The 22,215-nt window shown below is 36.6% G+C and overlaps 1 protein-coding gene across 16 annotated transcripts in view; it reads left to right on the top strand.

Annotated features, from left to right (window-relative positions):
• ptprk (protein tyrosine phosphatase receptor type K) overlaps positions 1-22,215 on the top strand; it is a 149,803-nt gene that overhangs the window by 112,556 nt on the left and 15,032 nt on the right. For 4 of the 16 annotated variants that reach the window (XM_088089706.1, XM_088089705.1, XM_088089702.1 and 1 more), the window contains 9 exons: positions 2,295-2,430; positions 7,749-7,778; positions 11,210-11,370; positions 12,768-12,803; positions 15,908-15,919; positions 16,962-17,149; positions 18,894-18,993; positions 19,245-19,390; positions 21,642-21,659. In XM_088089706.1, the coding sequence (XP_087945832.1) occupies positions 2,295-2,430; positions 7,749-7,778; positions 11,210-11,370; positions 12,768-12,803; positions 15,908-15,919; positions 16,962-17,149; positions 18,894-18,993; positions 19,245-19,390; positions 21,642-21,659 (827 nt within the window). The remainder of the gene's footprint in view (positions 1-2,294; positions 2,431-7,748; positions 7,779-11,209; positions 11,371-12,767; positions 12,804-15,907; positions 15,920-16,961; positions 17,150-18,893; positions 18,994-19,244; positions 19,391-21,641; positions 21,660-22,215) is intronic. The other 12 variants (XM_088089703.1, XM_088089709.1, XM_088089712.1 and 9 more) reach the window with 12 other exon arrangements.

Below are 22,215 nucleotides of genomic sequence, written 5' to 3'. Positions count from 1 at the left end.
GCATGTTAGCATTCTGAGGTTAGCATTTAACTCAATGCAGAGCTGCAAGCATGGCTGTAAACTCAGAGTCTGTAGAGTCTTGTTTCTTTGTAGTGTTGCTAAAAATATACCTGCTTTATGCTCAGATGTCCATAAAAGACATACCTTAAAATGTGCAGATATTATCTGTTCACTAGAGGTGGACATTGTTGGGTAAAAGCATTTTATTCATTACATAGCAGTCACATTAAGGGAGAATTAACTTTTGATCTCAATATTTGAATCTGTGAGCCAAATAAGCTCCTCAAACAAAACTTTTGGCTATATTTGGAGCATGAATGACAGTTACCATGGCATTTGTCTTGGCAGTTGTCTGGCTTAGCTTTACAAGGAACATTTAGAGTCTCGATATTTACCTGATCTTTAGCAGAAGAATGATTAAACCTTCTTGTTTAAGTGGCTCATCAGGATTTGTTTCCTTATTACACTGTGCTTTCCTGATGTGAGGGCATTTTGAGACATCTTGAGAGACCATAAACATTATTCCTGAGGCTGTTGGGCCGCATACTTTTCCAGTCTTGGGTGACATAATGTCATGTAAATACTTCAGATAGTGCCAAAAATCTATTGTTTGTATAATAGGCTTACAGTCGGTGCAAGAGAGCAACATTTCAGAAATGAGGAGGTCGACGCAGCTGAGGATTCAGGGTTCTTGGAAAGCTTAGTTGCGTGATGGGTTTGGTTTTATTGGAATAGTTTGCTGCCCCAGAAGAGAGTTTAGCTGGTTAGAAATTTCACCTTTTTTACTTTTTTTCTTTGTCTGATATCATGCAACTCTTCACATCAAAAACATACACCTAGCTTTTGGAAAACCCAGACGATAAAGCTTTCGAAGATAATTTAAACTGTTAACGCTGATTTTCACCTCTTCTGCTTAAGATACTGCTGAGAAAAAAAAAACTTTTAGAACTTTCTGACTTTATAAAAAAGAATTTCACCGTCTTACAGTAGATGTATTGAAGGCTTGTAAAAATGAGGTTGTCACTAAAAATAAAAATACTGGATACTGGATATGCCTACAAATCTATTTCCCAGATGGTGAGCGCCTTTTATGGAGATTAAAAACAAAAGATACTGCATACTGTGACATATCATTAGGGTACAACACATGCGTAGTAAAATTTGGTCTGCATCTGACAAATGGCTCAGTACAGAACATGGGGATAAGTGATGCGTGTCAATGAGGCGTCCACCTTGAGATGGAATATTGTTTTATAACAAAAAAAAAAGATATGGGGAGAATTACAATTCTGAAATTATTGAAAAGGTCTTTTAAAAGCTGTCATAAACAAATGCTTTCTATTTGAAAAGGGTTCATATATATCAACTGACATCCTTTCGAGCAGGCGCAAAATGTTATGCTAGTTGGCATTGTGCATGTGTCATAGCTCCCGTGGGCCCCAACAGCAATGACCACCAGGATACCATTGCAAAAACACAAAATACACTTTAAAAAGAAACTGTTGTTGTTTGAAAAAAATAAGTGAAAGTTTTTGCCCAGGCTGCCTTAAAATTGTAAGTTGACTAAATTTGAGAAGACAAGATGAGATAATGTTCTCGTCAAATAAGCGTAATTTTAATGCAGTTTTACTTAAATCCTTTAGATTACAAAACAAAGGATTTAACTAAATTATTATATTGTTAATATATTCTTATTATTTGATGAGACAAGCTTATCTGGATCCTAATAAAATTACATTCACTTGTCTTCTAAAATTCAGTCAACTTAAAGTGTTAAGGCAGCCCAGAAACTAACTTTTTAAAGTGAAAACAAATATTTTTTTTCACAGCAAAGCTCAATCTCACAATGTGGTCAGCACATTAATGAGTGACATCTTAAATGTTACAGTTTGATAGTCTGTGTTTTTTATATTCGCTTTTATTTTTCGTGCTGTCCAGCAAACTTGAACTCTTGAAGTGTAAAAAGGAGTAAAATGGGAACAATTTTTAACTTTTAATTTTTGTCCTTCATTTTTAGATGTTTACTCTTCTGCAGCATTTCAAAATACTGCCATTTATCTAAGGGAACTAAGATTTTTTTACTCCCGCTGAGATGTCCCTTTTATGTCATATAACTGTTTTTTTCACTTGAAGCGTACATTATTTTATTGGTGGTGCCACTATGGAGATGTAACATGTTTCTTTATTTCTAATACTACAAAAGAATAAATAATTAATGCCGTATCCTGATAGTTTGACCTGATATTATGGTAGATTCACAGTATTGATGTAGTTTTATTACCATCATGTCGTAGGTGCTACAGAGGAGCCAGAGGTCATCCCTGACCCCGCTAAACAAACGGACCGAGTGGTGAAGATCGCTGGGATCAGTGCTGGTGTTCTCGTCTTTATACTGCTGGTGCTTGTAGCCATCCTATTGGTCAAGAAGAGGTGAGTGACTGCTACTAACCACGCCCACTAATACAGCTCTAATGAGAAGTAACATGAAGAGTGCAAATGCTGTATGAACGACGGTGCCACACCAACACTCATGCAAATGTAAGAACACACAGATACAATGTGCACCTTAATTCATTCTCTTGTCATATGTTGGTCCAGTATTTGCTGTAGCAACACCATCTTCCATCCATCCACCATAAACGTTGATCTCCCCTCAGAACCAGCTCAATCACCCCTTAAGTTTGTCCTGTTTTGAAGGCGCTAAATAGCTTAAGGCTTGTTTTCCTGAAGTCCAATGCAAAATATGGTGTTTCTAAAATTAGAAACTCCTGCCTCATAGTTGTGTGATTTATAGCAGGAGAGATCAGAGGCTGTGTTGGGCTTTTTTGTTGTACAGTACAGCTGTTGAATCAAACTACACAAAAAGAAAAACACTCAGAACAGCCGAAAAAGAAACACGGTGAAAGAAATCCACAAGCACAAGAATTTTTCATAATTAAAATAGAAGATTCCAATACACGTGGGTTATATAAATGCATCAAGGACATAATATCAAAAAGAAACCTAGAATGCAGTATTATAGAGGTAAAGGAAGACATAGATGAAGGTCCTTTGTTTCTGAAAAGGATATCTTGGTAAAGCTGACTGCGGAAAGAGCACAATGTTGGAGAGCAGAGTGAAGAGGATGTAAGGGAGGGAGGAGTGGTTGACTGGAGTCGGGTTAAACGTGGTGACAAAGACATTCATTTTTTTAAGCCATTGGAGCACACACACACTGCCCCTAACATTTTATTTGTTTAGGTTCACTCTTATCATGTAGTGTGATGTGGTGAAGTGCATTAAACATTTAAAAGGGGGTTGTACAGGTGTGATTAAGGTTTTTTTCTTTCTAGACTAAAGAAGAGAGTAAAGAAAACTGTCATCATTTAGAATCAATGTGTCTCTCTGTAAATCTTATCCTTCAAGTTGGTTCTGGTGTCTCTATACCGTTCTCGCCTGTGATGTGCTGGTTTGGTGCAGGGCTCCATCATGTGGTAGCAAAACACAGCTACAACATAAAAAAACACAGCTACAGCGCAGAACAGCTGCTGAATCCTACAGGTCATTTTTGCAGTAGATTAAACTGCTTTAGACAATAGTGAGAAGAACGGAAGCAGTCGTCTGATGTTGTCTTATTTCTGTAATAACTGACAACTTTATGTCTTGAAGCAGCAGAACTTGTTTACTTTTATGTGGCTTACACTGCAAGGTAGTTCACAACCTGGAGTGACATAATTTTTCTTGTGCTGCTTTCACACTCTTTTCGCAAGTATTTAAACCCTTGAACCCAGAGCAAATTTGTGTCATTTCTTTCAGGAACATGGGTAATCGGGCAATGAGCAACTTGATAAGAAATGTTCCACAGATTGTAAGAAATTAGTAAATTTTGAAAGTAATTTGTAAACATCTAGGAAAAGAAAGGAAAAAAGGCTTGGGAAAAATTCTGGGAAATTAAGAAAAAAGCTAGGGAAAAACAATATTTCTAATTACCATTATTACATATTTACAATTATTTAGCAGAATTATAATAATTTTTAACCATATTTTTCGATGTAATTTCCTTTTTTATTTATTTATTTATTATATTTATAGTTGTTTATTATATGTTTTAACAAATTCTCTGGTAATTTTCATAACATTTCTTGTAGATCTTGCAAATTCTTTAGTCATTTCTTCTTTTGTCGCTTATTGCCTGCTCGTCGTGTTTTTAAAAGAAAGCAAGCCTATTTGCTGAGGTTTTAAAGGGTTAAATTGTGTAATATTACGCCGTCAAAAAGCTGTTAGGGCCGTATAAATGACACATTTTTTTGTTCCCTCAAGTCCAATCCAATCCATGATTGTAGAAACGTGAAAGGCACACAAGTGTTCCCATGCTACTTTTTTTTTGGGTGTGTCGCCCTGAGATAAACACAGAGATAAATGAAAAACTTTTGGAATGCAGCAACTCACACCACATGTCATTTGATGATTTCAAGAGTCAAGATTTCAGGCATAATACATGTTTAAGAAACAATGGCTGGAAGAACATCAGCTGCACTCTAAGGATTTCTGGTCATAATACAATGCTGGTTATAGCTGCTACACGGCTTCAGGCATCCTGCCTCCATACCCTTGTATGTTGGCAAAGAGCACACACAAGAGTAACACCCAGCGTTTTCCAGGTGGTAAAAGACGCATGTGTCCCAGTCCTTAGAAGAGTCATCTTCACGCTTTAAACACCCCACTATGTAAAGTCTAGACTATTTTTGTTGTGCATATAACCTGCTCTCTATTCATCAAATCTTACCTCAGTAACTGTGAGGTTACATGAGGTGGAATTATGTCTTTGTACTTCAGTGCGTGCATGTGCATATGTGTGCATGCACATTTCTAAGTCAGGTACACGAGTGTATGTGTTTGATAATTAGCTATAACTAAACATGCCGTTCTTCCTGTGACCTTTCAATAAAATCTGGTGTTCAGGGAGCCTGAGTGCCTCATTAAAAAGTGAATAATTAGGAACTTAATTTGCATAATTCGGTACAGATACATTCATGTCGTGCCTCACATCAGATCTTTTCTGATTATATTAAAAAGTATCAACATAAATAGCTGATTGACCACCATGTACCTCAAACGCGTTACAAGAAATTTAAGATTAATTATCATCAACTTGTAATCATCGGCTGTTCTTTCAGGAGATACTCTGAAGTATTGCATCTTGCCAGAGGCTTTAGGGAGCAACCAGGAAAACAGTCTCTCAATTAAAACCAATCATGATCTCACTCAGCAAATCAAAAACAATTAGAGGCATTAAATTACCGCCAGTGATGAACTCTCGTCACAGGAGAACTCTGCTCTCGCAGCCCTTGACCTCCATATTTTTGTTTTAATTCTCTTAATGAATTCATGTGATCCAGCAGTCGCACTGCTGATTTTGTGTCAAAGTGTAATTGTAAATTACATCCGAAGGACCTGATATTAAAGTAGAGGGCATAAATATTCTGTGTATTGCAGAAGCTGCTACTATTTCATGATACCAAGCCGTGTTTGAAATAAATTCACTGTCATCCAAAAACAACAGTTTTTGATCCGCAGTTTGCACTCAGTGGCCTGATAATCGTTCCATGTTTTATTGAACACTATCTGTCCCGCTGAGGATTTTAGGCTTTTTGATTAAAAAATTGGTCCAAACTCAAAGCAAATGCATTTTTGTGAGATAACTGTTGTTTACCACTCTGTAATTTCATGCACAGCTGGGAGGAACTGAAGTCTGTGTCTGTTGCTGTTTGAACTTTAACCAGCTCAAGCTGCATTCATGCATTTGGGACAAAAGAGACCCCACGTGAACATTAGAACCAGATGACTAAGGACTGCCTCAGGATGACAGTGTTTCTTTGAAGTAAAACATTATCTTAAAGTGATATATTTCAATGTCTGTCTGACAAGTTGACACTATTTATGACCACCATCATACATTTTTTGTTTGATGTATGAGAACTTATGACACTATGCAGCAACCAACATTGATCAACTTGTGACGGCAGTTTCTGGTTTAGAGAACTTATTTGCATATCTCAGCATGGGATAGAAAACTGCCGTTAGGAAAGTGAGTCCTAAAGTTTGGTTTCAGTTATAATGCATCTTTGTGTTGAGCAGTCTGTATGTAAAGATGGACAACATGTCCTCACTTCTGCCCACTGTACAAAAATAACTCAAATTCAAGCACTGCCATATTCCTGGAATGGGTTGGGTACTTGCGGATACCCAGCAGGTAACCCTCAAAATGGTGAAAAAAAGGACATAGTGGTTGGATAGTGGGTGATTGATGATAAATATATTCAAATAGAATGATAATAATTTTAATTTAATTCTGTAACATTTTAATCTTACAACTTCTAATTATTCTGTCTTCTGCACCAGCTGCAATATGAAAGCCGATTCAATCAGGTGCATTCAATATTCTAAGAATAATTTAAAAATATTGATTTAATCAATTTTCTGAATTTCCTTCATTTTAAAATATTAAACATGTTGCCCAACCGATTTGCACGTTGGATGGTTATTGTAGGTTTTGTAGTTTTGGGTTGGGCCTCAGATCTTTTGTCAACTGGTGGTACAGGTCCGGTTGTGGAACTGGTCGGTCGTAGGTCAGGGTGGTGGGGTGGGTGCACTATTTGGGAGCAGGTCTTGAAAATCAGACTTGTGCAGGACTCTGGTGCGGAGCCGGACTCTGTGCAGTAGTGATTGGGAAATGTAGCCGTCATATCAAGTTCCTGTTCATACACCCATCAGATCCAATCAAGGGCAGCACCATTTATCACAAACACATGGATTGGCACATGCAACACTTGCACAAACTTAAGCGTGATGAGAACTGCTTAAAATGACAAAAGCTATCTTTGGGAATTTGCATGGGGTTCTTTTGTTGTCTGTGTTGTTTAGATTTTGACCTTTATTGCAGCCAGCCACCAGGGGGTGATCCAGATGTTTTGGCTTTACTTTTGGGGAGCTGTCATGTCATCTGTCTTTATATACAGTCATTGGTGTTGAGCTAAGGATACAGATCTGACATTTTTACACTGATGTGTAGCTAAACTGTGACAACTGACTCAGCAGAAGTGTACTGGGACAGTAATTAGTGATTTTATGTCATCCTCATGAGTGTGAAGTTATGATGACAGCATTTAGTAGTTTTCCATTGAGGTTTCTGGGGAGATCAATCTTCATTGTCATTGAACCTTTACAACTTTGAACAATACTGCATCTTTAAAATGGAAGGACATGATGACATCGCAATGACATCATGCTTGCTTTACAGGAAGCGAGCCGCGTGGTGTTACAAATCGGATAGCTTTGTGTCAGCTTTGACAAATTGTTTACTTTCCGAAGGAGTAAGTGAAGGTGATTGGCTGATTAGGGCTGAAAAAAACTTTGATCAGGGCCGTCCAGTTACAATAAATTTAGCTTTAAAGTACTGCATGAATATTTTAAAGTAAAGAAGAGAAAGACTGCATGTAAATAGTTTAATCATTTTTATTTTAGTAATAGTTTTAAAAGTCTCTCAGCGTGTTTTGTAGAATTTATTTAGTTTTAAACTAGTTTTTCTAAAGAAATAGGGCCCATAGTTATTCTAACAACCCCTTGCATGACCCTCAAGTTGTAGCAATCAAAAGGTGTTTTCTTCTGTTTCTGTTGTTGCTGGTTGGGACAGGACAGTATTGTCCTAATTTGCATATTCATGACCCTTGTGTCTCATTCTTTGCTTTCTGATTGGCTCACAACCCCAGGAGGACCTACTATTCATACTCTTATTACCTGTAAGTAAACAACCAATCAACAATCAGCTCACCCAGCTGCTGTTACCTTATTGGGCGAATTATTAGTGGCTAGTTGTTGTTATTTTTAAAGATGCAGTATACTTTTTTCAAGACAAAACACATTTTCAGCTCTGACCAACCAGCCAAAGCCATCCTCATTGACGCCTTGCCAGGGTAGGGGTCAGCTCACTTTCATGTCAGTCAGGTATTTTTCTTATTTTCAGCCATTTTTACAAATAATTTTTAAATGCTTACACATTAACAATGTTTTATAGCAACAGAATGTTCATTGTTTCCTGCCTGATAAAATAACAATAAAAAATAAATACTGAATAGTCAGCAAATTAACTTTTAAAGGGACTGAACTGACAGTGAATTGACCTCAGCCCTGGTGTCCTCTACATGCTCCAAAGTTGCTCTGAAGCAGGCTTATGAGGGCCAAAGTGGGCCACAAACCAGAACAAAGCAGGCCAAAATGGGACGACACAGGCCTAAGCGTGTTATTTGAAAAAAGAATGCTGCACTTGTGACTTGTAGCTCTTTGTGTGCATGTAGTCATGTGATCATCCATCCGCCCATCAAGTCACAGGTATCATGGTAACTCTGCTACACATGCTCAGTGTCTCTTCTTTGGTTCCTGTCCTGAAGCCGTCAGCTCCCTGAGTGGAGCACGTGGTTCTGATTTTGGTAGATCATGGTGGGTTTCTCGTGTTGTGGGTACTCTTTACTTCTCTACTCTTTTATTGTCTCTAACCAGCTGTGACCAAAATCGATCCCTATTTGTTTCATTCTCATTTAAAAAGAGGTATTAATGCACCATTTAGCAGTAACAAATACAAATGATAAATATGGACATTTATACATCACCAGCTTATGTCTGCATTCAGCGCTAAGACAAAATGTAGCAGGACGAGTTAGCATTAAAGCTACATTAGATCATTTTAACTCCACTTTAACTTACCTTTTAACACAGACAGTATAGATTTTTTCAATTGGATAAATTATTAATATTGCAACTACAAATTGAACTTTTGGTAACCTATTAGAATAATACAATCAATTGCTTTTTTAGTCTACTAGATACATTTTGCTGTAATAAAAATGATTAAAGGTAAAAGAACAGACCTAAAAATAGATGCTGGCAAATAATAATAATAATGTATCTCAATACTCATTTTATAGAAAAACAGTTAAAATCACATTAATATTGTAAAACAATATCACAAAACTGTAGATTTAGAAAAAGCGGAAAAAATGTCTTTGGGGGAAAAAGAATAAATGCTTGGTGAAAACTAAATTTGTAATTATCTTAGTTACATATTTAAAACTCTGATACAACATTCTTGTAATCCTGAAATTACTTTTCCTGGCCATTTCCTTATTTTTATTTATATACTAATTTTCAGATAATTTTCTTGTACTTTTTACTTTTTTGTGCTAATTTTGGGGTTATTTCTTCTTTTTTTGTTCATTATCTCCTTCCCAGGTTTTTGAAACAAATCAAGCCAATGTGCTCAGGTTTCAAAGGGTTAATATTGTAGCTTCCAGTAAAATTATGTCAAACCAATATGTTATTAGTCATGGAAAGAGAGGCAGAAAAATGGGATTGTTTAAAAAATTTAGACAAATTTAGCATCTATTCAAATACGTTTATCAGGAACATGAAGGGTCTGTCATTTTTCTTATTGTCGTCATACAGATCACTTAACTGTTTGTAACCTCTTTTGAACAATTGTGGCACTCAAAATAAGTTGACAGTGTAATTTTACAATTCGAACCGTAACAATAAATAAAACTGTAATAGAGATTTCCTTTAGTCTGGTCACAGCTCCCTCCTCTCTCTTCTTCTCTGATTCTGCTTCCCTTATATATCACACACGCACACGGCATAATGGTGATTTATTATATATGTGTTGCCTTCTCTCCTATTTTCATGTATTCTGTTCGACAACCAATAATACACTTACACACACTCACATAAACAGCTACACCTGGTCAGCAGTTAAATCAATGTCCCTGAGTGTGTGTGTGTGTGTGTGTGTGAGTGTGTGTGTAATTTATGTGTGTGATCTTAGAGGTGGAGTTGGTGTATTTTGGGGTGAAGAGGTAACAAATAAGATAAAACAAAGCATGCTCTCTGTCAGAGCTGTACATTGTATCAGTTATGCAACAAGCAAACATTTCTTTACTCATCAAACATCTGAGCGAATATATTTTTACATTTATGTTGGAGCTCAAACTGCTCTTCAAGTGACTCATTTATACCAGGTCACATAAAACCCTAATAAATGTTTGCTCAGCTGTGCGGATGTTGTCCTAACTGATGTACATCTATGGCTCTGGGTACAAAATGTTCCTGCATGCTCTGTCATGCTCGAAGTATTAAGCCCTCTGCAGTTATTTTTCCTGGGATTTTATGGATTGCACACACCGGGAGAGAGTTAAACCTGAAGATGATACCTTGATGTTTACATTTTAAACTATTTTTCCTCACTGGCCTTGATAAAGGACCCATTCTGTTGCAGCTAAAATGGCTTTAAGTCTATGATATAGCAAAAGCCTCTGAAGAAAAATAAATTAAAATTAAAATTAGGTATCTCTGAAGGTATCTCTCCTGAAAGACAGTGTGCTGTTCTACATAATTCTGGACTGACTATTAAAGATGTGACCTGGAGTCATACTACTCATATGATGATAATTGTGGTTCTTTGGTTGGTAAATGGTTTTTCCCTGAGCTTCTGTAGATCACAAGCCATTCCTTTTCTGTTGTTTTAATGGGATTTTTCCTGTCTTTGCTGTCGGATGAAAACCAAATATTTAACACTTTCAAAGATTTTTTCTTTTGTTTTGTTTTGTTTTTTTTTTCATTTCATTGAAACTCAACCTCCTAATCTGTGCAAAATCAAAAAACGTGAGGAGTTTCAGGAAATTAGAAAAATATTTGAGGATAAAACTTTAATTTTTCAGGCTTTCATCTGACAGCTCATCTCTGGTTCCAAGGTTGATAACAGGTTTTCCCTTTGCCACTTGTAAGCCACGGGTCATTTTCCCTGATCTGTAGTAGATGCTGTTTCCCTCTGCTCCTATAGCTGAGCCTGTTACATGCTGCCATTTACAAACAAGCCTCTCCTCTTCCTCCCTTGCCTGTTCTCTCCTCTCCTCTTCTCATCCTCTCTTTTTCTCTTCTCCCCACATCTCTTCTTTTCTCTTCCTGGTTGGATCTAAACTGTGCATCTTGAATCAGGAGCCTGCAGCCCACAGCTTTTATTGCCAAAAAGATTTGATACCACCTAATTCAAAAAAAAAAAAAAATCATACTATACTTTGTAATCTGAGGAATTCCAATACAAGGCGGAGTGGTCTGCAGGCTGGCTGATGTTTGTGTATTTGTTTTTAAGATGTCTGACTGCGTCTGTCTCTTCCCCTGACAGGAAACTGGCTAAAAAACGTAAAGATGCCATCGGAACGACACGGCAGGAAATGACTCACATGGTGAATGCCATGGATCGCAGCTATGCTGACCAGAGCACTCTGCACGGAGAAGATCCCATGGCTGTGACATTCATGGACTCTCACAACTACAACAACAGATGTAGGTTCACAAACAAGGCTTTTATTACAATTATCACTTTAACCCTACATAGTAGTATTAACCTAGGATTATCTTCAAAACACAAAACTTTCAGTAAGTGCTCTTGGATTCTAATAGTTACGTTTACCTCTTTCTAATCTAACCACTCTGTATTCTTATCTTTCTTTAACATTACAAGTTTATTCTTACTAACAGCCAGGTTACATTTCTTGAGCTCAGTTCATTACAGTATTTAGATATGAAAACAACTGGAATTATCTTCATGATTGAATAATCTTTTGATTAGTATTAGTATTAGTATCAGTATTAGTATTAATGTTAGTATTAGTATCATTGGTTAAATGTATGCTTTGAAGGATCTTCCTTAAAAAAAGATGTATAGACATACAAAAGTTAACCCTCTTGTGAATGACTTATGACACACTAGAAGTGTGTGGTGGTGTATTTATCAGGAGAGACCCTGCCCTCCGTCTGTATTTTATTCTCAGGACATTTATGGGCACAGTGTGCAGGTGAGGTTGGGACTTTATTAAAGCAGCATCCAAAGGAAAGCTATGAAATTACGGGGGAAAAATGCAAATATAGCAAATAAGAGTGAATCTGTGGTTCGCATTCACTCTTGCTGGCCATATTGTTCACAAACAATAACTGACACTTCCTGCATAGTATACTTTGAACCATTTGGTCTCTAAAATGTCCATTACAGATTCTCAGAATCTAAAGTGATTTCTTCGTCTTGTTCTGTCTGGCAACAGTCTATAACCCCCACAAAAATTCAGTTTAAAGTGTTATAAAACAGAGATAATCAGCAAATACTCACACTGTAGAAACAAGAGCTAGGTTATGTTTTGTATTTTTAATTAGAAAATAAATACCATGAACATTAGATAATAAAAGTACTTGCCAGTCAGTATCAGAATCAGAAATCAGAATCAGAAATCAGAATCAGAATCAGAATCAGAAAAAGATTCTGATTCTGATTCTGATTCTGATTCTGATTCTGATTCTATTCCCCCTCACAAAACTGATTCAGCCTGATCAGTTTTACCATGAAAAATAAATGGAAAGAAATATGACTATTCAGAAAAGTGTAGAAAATAAACATGCATATGTTTGATGTGTGAACAGCTTATAAATAATTTCTGTTACGTTAAATCAAGGCTTTAACAGACCACGTTGATCAAAGCAAAAACTGTGGAATGGTTTTGTCAAGACAGATGATCCTTAAGATGATTTCCTCATGTTTAAGTCATGGCTGGAGAACGCGTAGTCCATCAGAACTGTACACGGATTCTCTTTGAATTTTCCTGAAGCTCACTGCTTACCTTTTGGTCCTCGTGTACCTTTAAATATTGCTGAAATTTAAAAAACACTCCTCACCGTGTTTCCTCCTGCAGTGCCCAACGATCCTCTGGTTCCAACTGCTGTGTTAGGTGAGACATCTGGCATGGCTGGATATGTCACATTTACCACCAGCTCCTTTAGTCATCACCCATCTTCATCTTACAGCCCATGTGCTCGTATCCCCGTCTTGTTCGTGTCTGTGTGTCATTATGTAGGTCCCAACCTTGTCTCCAGATACCCAGTAAAATGTCCGACATGGTGTAGGTTTCATTACATCCTGCATCATGTGTTGAGCTCCGTCAAGTGCTCAATGTTTTTGTGGCTGGATAATTGGCTTGATTAAAGTTTCACACTGTCTAAAATGTAAAATCTGACAAGTTGATCTCACTTAAAATAATCTTGGAAACCAATTGCCTTGAAAAAGCAATGTTAATATGTTGTTGTTATTGTTGTAATTGTTTCTAAGTGTTAGCAGCTTCAGTAAACCAAGTTAGTCTGATTAAACTTGATCAGCACAAAGAGGATTTTGCCAATGACAAAGTTAGGAGATCTGTAAGGTCTGTTTTATTAACATGTTTACGAAAATACAAATATGAATGACTAGTTTGCAAGCAGCAGAATACAGATATATGTAGCACAGTAAACTTGGTTTACTGAAGTTCCTAAAACTTAAAAAGATTGATTTTAATTAAACTTGTTGCAACAACTTCACAAAAATAAGCACATATTACTAAATTTAAGTAAAATTAAGAATTAGACATTAAGTTAACATAAATTAAGATACTTAATTTTTCAAGGCAGTCAGTTTCCTAGATTTTTTAAAAGTAAAATCAATTTGTCAGATTTTACAGTGCAGTACCACAGTGTTGTCTCTTATCTAGGTTTTAGAGGTGCTACACGTTTAAGAGGTGTGTAGTATTACCACAGTTCTGCAGGCAGTGAACTGAAACTAACAAGAAACACAACAAAAATACAAAAAAAGATTTTTGATTTAGAGGCACTTTCAGGATGTGTAATGGATTAGAATATATGAGGTTGGCAAAACTGTGTTCATCTTTTAATCTTTTTTTTTTTGCCACCTCATGCCAACACTCTGTGTAAAACATGGCCGGTACTAAAATCTCCAACAGCCAAGCACTTCATCTGTCGTACTGTGTTTTCCCCAGGTGCAATCACTTCCTATCCCAGACACGGTTTCTGTTTCCTACTGAGCGTTATTGATATTCACAGTAATTACCATCCTTCTCCCTTAGAGACCTCATTATTTCCACAGTTTGGAGTTGTTTTAAGGCATGCCATTCCCCGTCCCAAAAACGACTGAAACTGACACTTAAAAGAAGGAAGACAATTTGTCACATTGCCACTGCAAAACGGCTGCAGATTAAATCTGTGACATCAAGTGACAGTGAATAACTTAGTGCCTACAGGCCTGTGTGTTTGGCAGAAGTTTTTCTGAGCGCTGGATCTCAAAGTCTGCTACCATCTGTGATATTCCCCAGGTTTGTTTTGTTGCAGTCTGAATTGTAAAAGCTGTAGTTTTTGCCAAGTCGACTGCTTCTCCAGCTCCAGTGTTGCACCGCAGTGTGTGTATCTTTGGTCTAGTCTAGTGTTAATACTGCAGCACGATGTGGAGTTCTAACATACCCTTAAGGGCTTCACAATCCACGATGCCACCAAACTGTGCTAATTAACTGATCCTTACCCTCTAATTTGGAGTGAAGGCTGCAGTTACAATCTGTCCCGGCCAATCACATCACAGAGTGGGGAGAAGTAGCAGGAAGTCGCGAATTAAGAGGCAGTGTCGGGTCAAGTTTACTGTTAATTGGCCTGACGAAGGCTCGGCAAACCTTTAACAATCAGTAATGAGCTAACATGTCCTCAGAGCACAGAAAAGCATCAGCTGGATGAAATAAACAGTGTCAGTTAATAAACAGTGGCAAAGATGAAATCAGTCGGTTGTTCTGCAACCTCGAGCTACTCCATTATACAACCTGTCAGTCTGTGCATTTCAGCTGCCAACTCACATTATCCCCCATAACAGCACAGAGACGCTCACCTGGAAGTTCTGCAACAATTTGACCCCATAATTACCTGCAACTGAAATACTATTTCAACGTGCAAGCTTTCAGAATGCAAATTTAATACATACATAGTATAGTCGCAGGGGATAATTAAACCTGCAGCCTTTCTGCACCATATGACAGATGAGGGTTCATCTGTGCTTTAAATGTATCGTTTTATTCCACATATAACAGCTGTATCATAAAGATCCAGATCAGGGGTTGGTGATATGGCCCTAAAATGATATCCCGATAATGATATTGTTGTCAATATGACAAAAAAATTAAATATAATTCATTATTAATTTCAAGAACTATAACAACATTTATATAACACTATATATTATATTATATAATAACAATAGCAACAATATAAGTCTTACAGTATTACATGTCAGCATACATGTTTGCCTTCAAAAAACCAAACGAAAATTATCTCTCACTTCTTTAGTTTGTGCAGCTTTATAACAGTAGCCGATAGCAAGTTAGCTCTTAGCCATGCTTATTGTTGCTATCCGTAACGGTATGACGACATTATCAACATGTTGGAATAGTGCCATTATCAGAATACACTTTTTTTCTTATCATATGAAAAATTATACCGGTATTATCGTGAACGATATGATGTGGCATACTCCTGCTTCAGATGCTGAAATATGTTAATGTGTTTAGTTTTGTAAGTATTAAATAAAACCACATTCTTTCACAGTTACAATAGGTATGAAAGATGCAAAAAGCATCGGATAGTGGAGTGAAATTTTACACAGCAGTTACTAATGTAACATCGGTGTAAACAGAGGGCCTTTCAGTGGACTTCACAGCTCATTTTAAGTCGGTGTGTCCTGCTCTTTATTGTCTTTCATGTTGTTGTGGCAAAAGTCACTTAAAGTTCAACACATTTGATGGATTTGCTATTACCATTTTTTTGGTCATGCATATTTGTTTTGTGAGACCGTCTTTTATTTATTTTTTGGTTCATTCACTATGTATAAACCTTTTAGGTCCTTGTACATTGATCAAAGTTGTCAAAGTAACCCGTAGTTCATGCTCAGAGTCTGACTAACAGATCCTTCTATCATGCCGTCCGACTAAACCTTTTTGCTTTTCTCTTTTTCTGCTGCTTTGAAATGTAGTTCCAATCACAGGTGAGTATAGACGGAGAAAACAAAGTGACGAATGGTTTGTTTGGTATGAGTAAAAAAATGCTGTGTTTTCTCATGGTAATAGTTCAAAGCCAGCAGCAAGTATTGTTTCTGAAAGATGAAAAAGTCACAGTTTTGTTGCTGTTGGGGCTGTACCGTAGTTTGAAACTTCATTCATAACATTGACATTTGAATTGTAATTCTACCAGATTAAGATAGGCTGCACTGATGGTATTAGTATTCCAGTATTTGTAATTAGATTCAGTGTTGGCTGCTTCGGATTGTTTCCAAAAACATTGTAATTTCCAAAAGTCAAATTTATTGAGATAGATGTAATATTCTCAAAATGATTGTTTTCCAGACAACATGTTTTATTAACAAAATTTTCTGCTTCTATCTGCATTTTTAGCTCAACATTTTCACTGCAGTTATTATACTGCTCCTGCTTGCGGCACACAAAAGGGTGGCACACAATCTCGATAACAAAAGATCTATTTCTGCTCTAACTCTGTCATAAATTACTTAAGTAATTACTAAATTACTTAAGTAGTATGATCATATTTATGCCCTTATTGTATTAGTCTTCTGCCGATCACTGATGAGTTATTTTTAATAAACAATGTTGATTTTATAATAAACACTAACTCATTTAATCTGATGTATCACTTCATTCAAGATTTTTTTTAGGGCGTTGACATCATAAAATGTAAGGACAGACATTCAAAACTTCATTTGAAAACCTCATTAGAAGCTTTGTTTAAAAAAAAAAAAAAAAAGACATTCAGTACAGCTCTAGTTGCTTTATATTGATAAAAGTAATATGTTCTTTTCAAGCCAGTACTCAGTGAATATATGATATTATCCAGCCTACCTTAACTTACAAAGCCTTTTACTGTATGAGTCATCCCTCAAACCTGATAAGAAACAAAGGGATCTGTTTTATATGCTTTTGGACATTATAAAACAGTGTAGGAACTGAGAAATCCGATACAAATTTTGGTTAATTTGCAACTTAACTAACCAGTGATTTCCTCTCTTGTTGTAGACGAGAACCACAGTGCCTCTGCAGCGGAGAACAGCAGGCTGCTGGACGTTCCTCGCTATCACTGTGAAGGAACCGAATCTCCTTATCAGACAGGACAGCTCCACCCTGCCATCAGAGTGGCTGACCTCCTGCAGCACATCAACCTAATGAAAACATCTGACAGCTACGGCTTTAAGGAGGAGTATGAAGTAAGATTATTAGAGGCGGTACTTTCATACTAGTACTAGTAGCTGTTACAGTGGGATTATTGGCCTGGTTGGTTACAGAAGGAAAACCTGCACATGTATCACTAGTAGAAGCCATTATGGTAATGTTTATTTTAGGAGTAGTGATACAAATGTTATCACATGAAAGGGTTAATTTGGTATAGTTCAATGTGGAACAAATTTTCCCATGTTTATGTGTCTAAGTGACTAATGGAAACTACAATTTTTGAAATTGGTTCAGTGTTAAGTGAGAGCCACTTGGCCACAACATTGAATGCATGAATGAATTATATATATTTACATTCATGAAAAGTGTTTGTTTTTGCCACTGACAGGCTGAGATTATTATTTCAGTTGTCTGACAACATTATTGAAAGGATCCCTACTGAGATAGACATTTTTGTTAAAGAGTAAGAGTTGTTATGATGATGGCAGCGCATGCAGATACAGCAGCCAGTAGCTTCTCAAATCCTTGCTACTTTTTGCTATATTTTTCCTTTTTTTTCAACTCCATGGCCCCTTCTACTGAAGCACGAATTTTCTATGATAGAGCCATTTGGGAAAATATACAGAAGTATCTGCTGCCGTACCACCAGAAGACAAAGCAGCTTCTGTCCCCAGGCTGTGAGAATCATAAACTCTTTCTTTGACGCCAAAGGATATAGCAGGATTTAGCGACAAATTTGACAAATAAATCTACCTTGTACCTTTTCGTTTAGCAGAAACAGCCTCAATATTGCCAACCCACCAGACTCCATATAATAAACAGTAATTTAATCATCGTAAAATCATGTCGTTCAAAGTCAACAGAAACAAAATAAAGCTTGCTTAAAGCATTTTTGTTCTTCTTTCCACTGCTTCAATAATCATCAATTCTTTTTGGTTAAAATAAACCTTTAATTCACTCAGTTAGATGTGAAAAAATGCTGTCTCTAAAGACGCTAAAATTAACGTTTTTTTGGATTGTGTTTGGTGGGTTTGGTGACAGAGAATTTAGGCCATTTTTAATTTAAAAAAAAGGATCTTGCTCTGTAACAACAGGGTCTATCTCTGTAGGGATCCGTTCCATAATTTTGTAAGAAACTTAGAATAACAATCTGAGCCTGTCAGTAGTAAAAACAAGCTCTTTTAATGAAAGTACATTTAGACTGCATATGCCCTGAGTGGTTACTTGTAGTTATCTGCTGGCTGCAACACTTTAATGCAATACTGGACCAGTTTCATTGTTTCCATTAGTCACTTAGACACAAAAACACAGGAAAATAGGGTCCAGGTTGAAAAATGCAGAACTTACCCTTTAAGTAGAACCCTAACCATTGTAATTCTAAATCTACATCAAACGACATGACAGTGCAATACACCAAGATATCTGAAAACTGTTGTACACGCATTTTTGATGTAGAGAACAACTAAAAGCTTATAAAGATAATCAATGAAGCATTATTTATTGCTTTGGCTTTACATTAAAATAATGAAATGACTACTAGGGTTGAATTGCCTTTTAATTTGATAGTATTTTCTGCCTTATCGACCCAACGGTCAAAGAGTTGCAAACCTTTTTCTATTTTCCTTTTTTATGTATCTAATAAGCATTATATCACCACTTATGCCCATGGAATAAAGTCATTCAAGTACTTCTTTCTGCCCAGAGTAATCCAGCATTAATGTTATTTTTTTTTAGGATCCACGAAGTGTAATTTTCTTTTATGTTGTTTTGCTTGTGCTGTTGGTAATACAGAGCTTCTTCGAGGGCCAGTCGGCCTCCTGGGACGTGGCCAAGAAGGAGCAGAACCGTACCAAGAACCGCTATGGGAACATTATAGCATGTGAGCAAGCTTAATTTATTTATGTTCATAGGAAAAGGTACAACGTGCTGTAAAGGAGGAAGAGAAGGGAAGAGAGGGGGGTGAGAGACAGAGAAAAAATATACACTATACATATTCCTTTTTCTCTAAAATGCCCCTTAACAAGTATTTTCTTTCTTTTTGCTTTTCTCTCTATGTCACTGTCTCTGTCTTTCTTTTTTATCTCCGTCTGTTTGCTCTCTCCAACACTGTGCTCCTGTGTCTGTCTGTAGATGACCATTCAAGGGTTATTCTGCAGCCCATAGAAGACGACCCCTCCTCCGACTACATCAACGCCAACTACATCGATGTAAGTGGAAACGCATCGAATGCTACTATTGGCTCCCAACGAAACCAACGAAACCACACTCCCTCGCTCGTATGTCAGGCCTCTATACCTTTATTGCGTCTACTAGTCATCCATCGCACCATTTTATGCATCCAGCCACCCCCGAAAACACATCATACATACAGTACTTGTGTCTTTTTCAGGTGTCAGTCTTGCTGTCTCTCTTCTGTCTCTATTCATGTGTTCATGTATTCATCCATTCTGAATTTATCATTGTGTTATGATGCAGCCAGTTTAAATTACAATTCAGCCTATAAGAGCTGCATTAAATAAAACAGTTGATTTAGTCATTATTTGTATTTGATTAGACTCAGTTTTACTGAAAGAGCACATAACACACCGTAAAACCACAGCTTGTCATTTTTACACTTTAGTTTTTATACCGATTAAACAAATTAAATATAGTACTTGAATTATTTGGCTTTGGAGGTGTTGGTAGGTGGACTTTGTTACCTTTAGAAATAACTAGACAAGCTAGTTAGAGTCAATCTTCCAATTTAATTGACAGCAAGAATTGAAAATACGTTTTTTCTTCAGATTTCAGCATTATTATAAGTTTTTTTGGTTGTTTTTTTTTCACTTTTACTTGCCCCTGTATAAATTGTGTTATTCATCAGTGGTTATCAAATGACAACAAAGACTAAAGTAAATTCTTGTAAAAATCGATCCTGTTTTATTCGCCTTGTTCTCAGTTTCACAGAATCCTCTAACGCCACCCAATGAAACTCCTGTTCCCAGGATAATTGAAATGTGTGCCAGTGCTTCAGCTCATAACGTCGTCTTTACACGCTGCCATATTCTCTTTAGTGTCTGATGCAGACTGCACATTTGCAACTTTCAACAGAAATGAGAAGGAAGTTAGACGGCTAACTCTAGCTTCTTCTATCATCAGCTCCTGAAAAAAAGGTTGTTTAATTCCTTTTTACCACCTGCCTGATCAGGCAAGTGAGTTACTAGATTTACAAGCCCGACAAAGCGTTTTATTTGCCCTGGGCAACTGTTGTTATTGAGTGCTGTTACACTGCTGCATTTAGCCTTCGGTTCATTTATCTTTTAACTCATCTAGCCACTGATGGAGCTTAAAGACTATCTACTGAACCCTTTGAATCCTAAGAAAATTGGTTTAATTTCTTTCAAAACCATGTAAAAAAGGCAATAAGAAACTAAAGAAGAAATTACCCAAAATTAGCAAGACATTAGAAAAAAATGCAGGAATTTCAGGAAATTAGTTTTTGTTAAAAAAAAAAAAAGGAAAAAAAGAAAAGAAAAACAAAAGTAAAAATAAAAAACAATCAAAGTAATTACTTTAAAAATTGTTTAAAAATAATACATTAATAATAATAATAATAATTATTATTATTATTATTGATGATATGATTTTTATTATTACAATAATTTTTCCCTTATCTTACTTTTTAAATAATTGTCCAAATTTCTTGCTATTTGCACAGTTTTTGCCAAGTTGCTCAACGCCTTTCCCCCCTATGTTTTCAAAAGAAATTCAACCAATTTGCTCAGAGTTCAGAGATTTAAATACTTGTGAAAAGGGTCCGAGACTGATGTGGATCCATGTTTTAAAGGGTTAAAGCCTCTACAGAACTCTAGTTTTTTATTTGAGAGAAACGTGTGACTTCAGCAAGATTATACACTTTAGGTCCATCTGTTCATTCATTTTATCTAATGTCCTGTCTGTCCGTCCATTCACCTATCACACCATAACTCCATCTAAATTCACATCTATTCATCCATCTATCCATCTTTTGCCCATCTCCACGTCTCCACTCTGCTGTCACCTTTACACCAATCAACTGCATGTTAGTTCTCACATTGTACTTTTTTTTTAATGCTAATACTGCTTATAGCATGCTCTTCTATATCATAATTCACTTTTATTAAAACTATTACATGTATGCTACCACCCACATTAAGCTAGAATTGGGATGAATAGAATGGACACTCCTTGGTGTATCCGGCTTATCTCTGTTGGTATGATTGTGCCTGTCATGTAATTAAGATTGTTGTCGAAAATGAGATTTTGTCAGCTTTCTTTGGGCTGCAGACCTCAATGTGAAGAAGTCAAATGACACCAGGAAGTTTCCTTTCTAATTAGTCTAATTCTAAGTTTTAGATCATGTTTTTTTCTGCATGTCCTGTTCAAACTCCCATTATGTCAATGCAACTTTTCTTTTTCTGATTGACACTCACTGACATTTTTGTGCTTTCTTTCTTCCTTTCTTTCTTTCTTCCGCTCGTTCTTTCTGCCTGTGGCTTTGGGCTATAGATTTGGCTGTACAGGGATGTAAGTATCACTGTGGATTCTTTCATTGACGCCCCTCGACCTTTGCACCTATACGTTCAGTCATACACTCGCCATTTCATGCATCGACTCACGTTGTCTGTACGTTCTGAGTTGCTGGGGCCTCCACTGCACTTTGACTCCATCTTGCCCTCCCACTGGTTTTCCTTACATCCCACTGTGTGCTGTAAATTTGCTTTGCTTAGTAGGTTACCTGTTTTTGTCTTATTACCATCAGGAAATCCCCAATCAGTGCTTGTCAAAGCTTTTTTCTCCTGTCACCTATAGAGTAATCTGTAGATTTTGGCAGCACGGGCCTTAATTTGGGCATCATTTTGCGGCTTTGTTTTGATAATGCCAAAATGTTGAGGTCTGAGTGTTTATCCCGTCACCTTGATGAGACAAGCAACTTTTAGAATTTTTGAATAAAAATAGTATGTAGCTATGTAGCCTTAAAAATTCAGTTCATTATATCGTCAAAATATTTCTGTTACCTTCACTATAAACTGCTCCATAATGTTTTTGTTGTAACAGATGAGAACAAGCTGACAGATTAGTT

Source organism: Plectropomus leopardus, chromosome 16, assembly GCF_026936395.1.
Source record: "Plectropomus leopardus strain MGB_pleo_1.0 chromosome 16, ASM2693639v1, whole genome shotgun sequence".
Taxonomy (NCBI): Eukaryota; Metazoa; Chordata; class Actinopteri; order Perciformes; family Serranidae; genus Plectropomus; species Plectropomus leopardus.
This window is presented reverse-complemented; position numbering and strand designations above follow the sequence as displayed.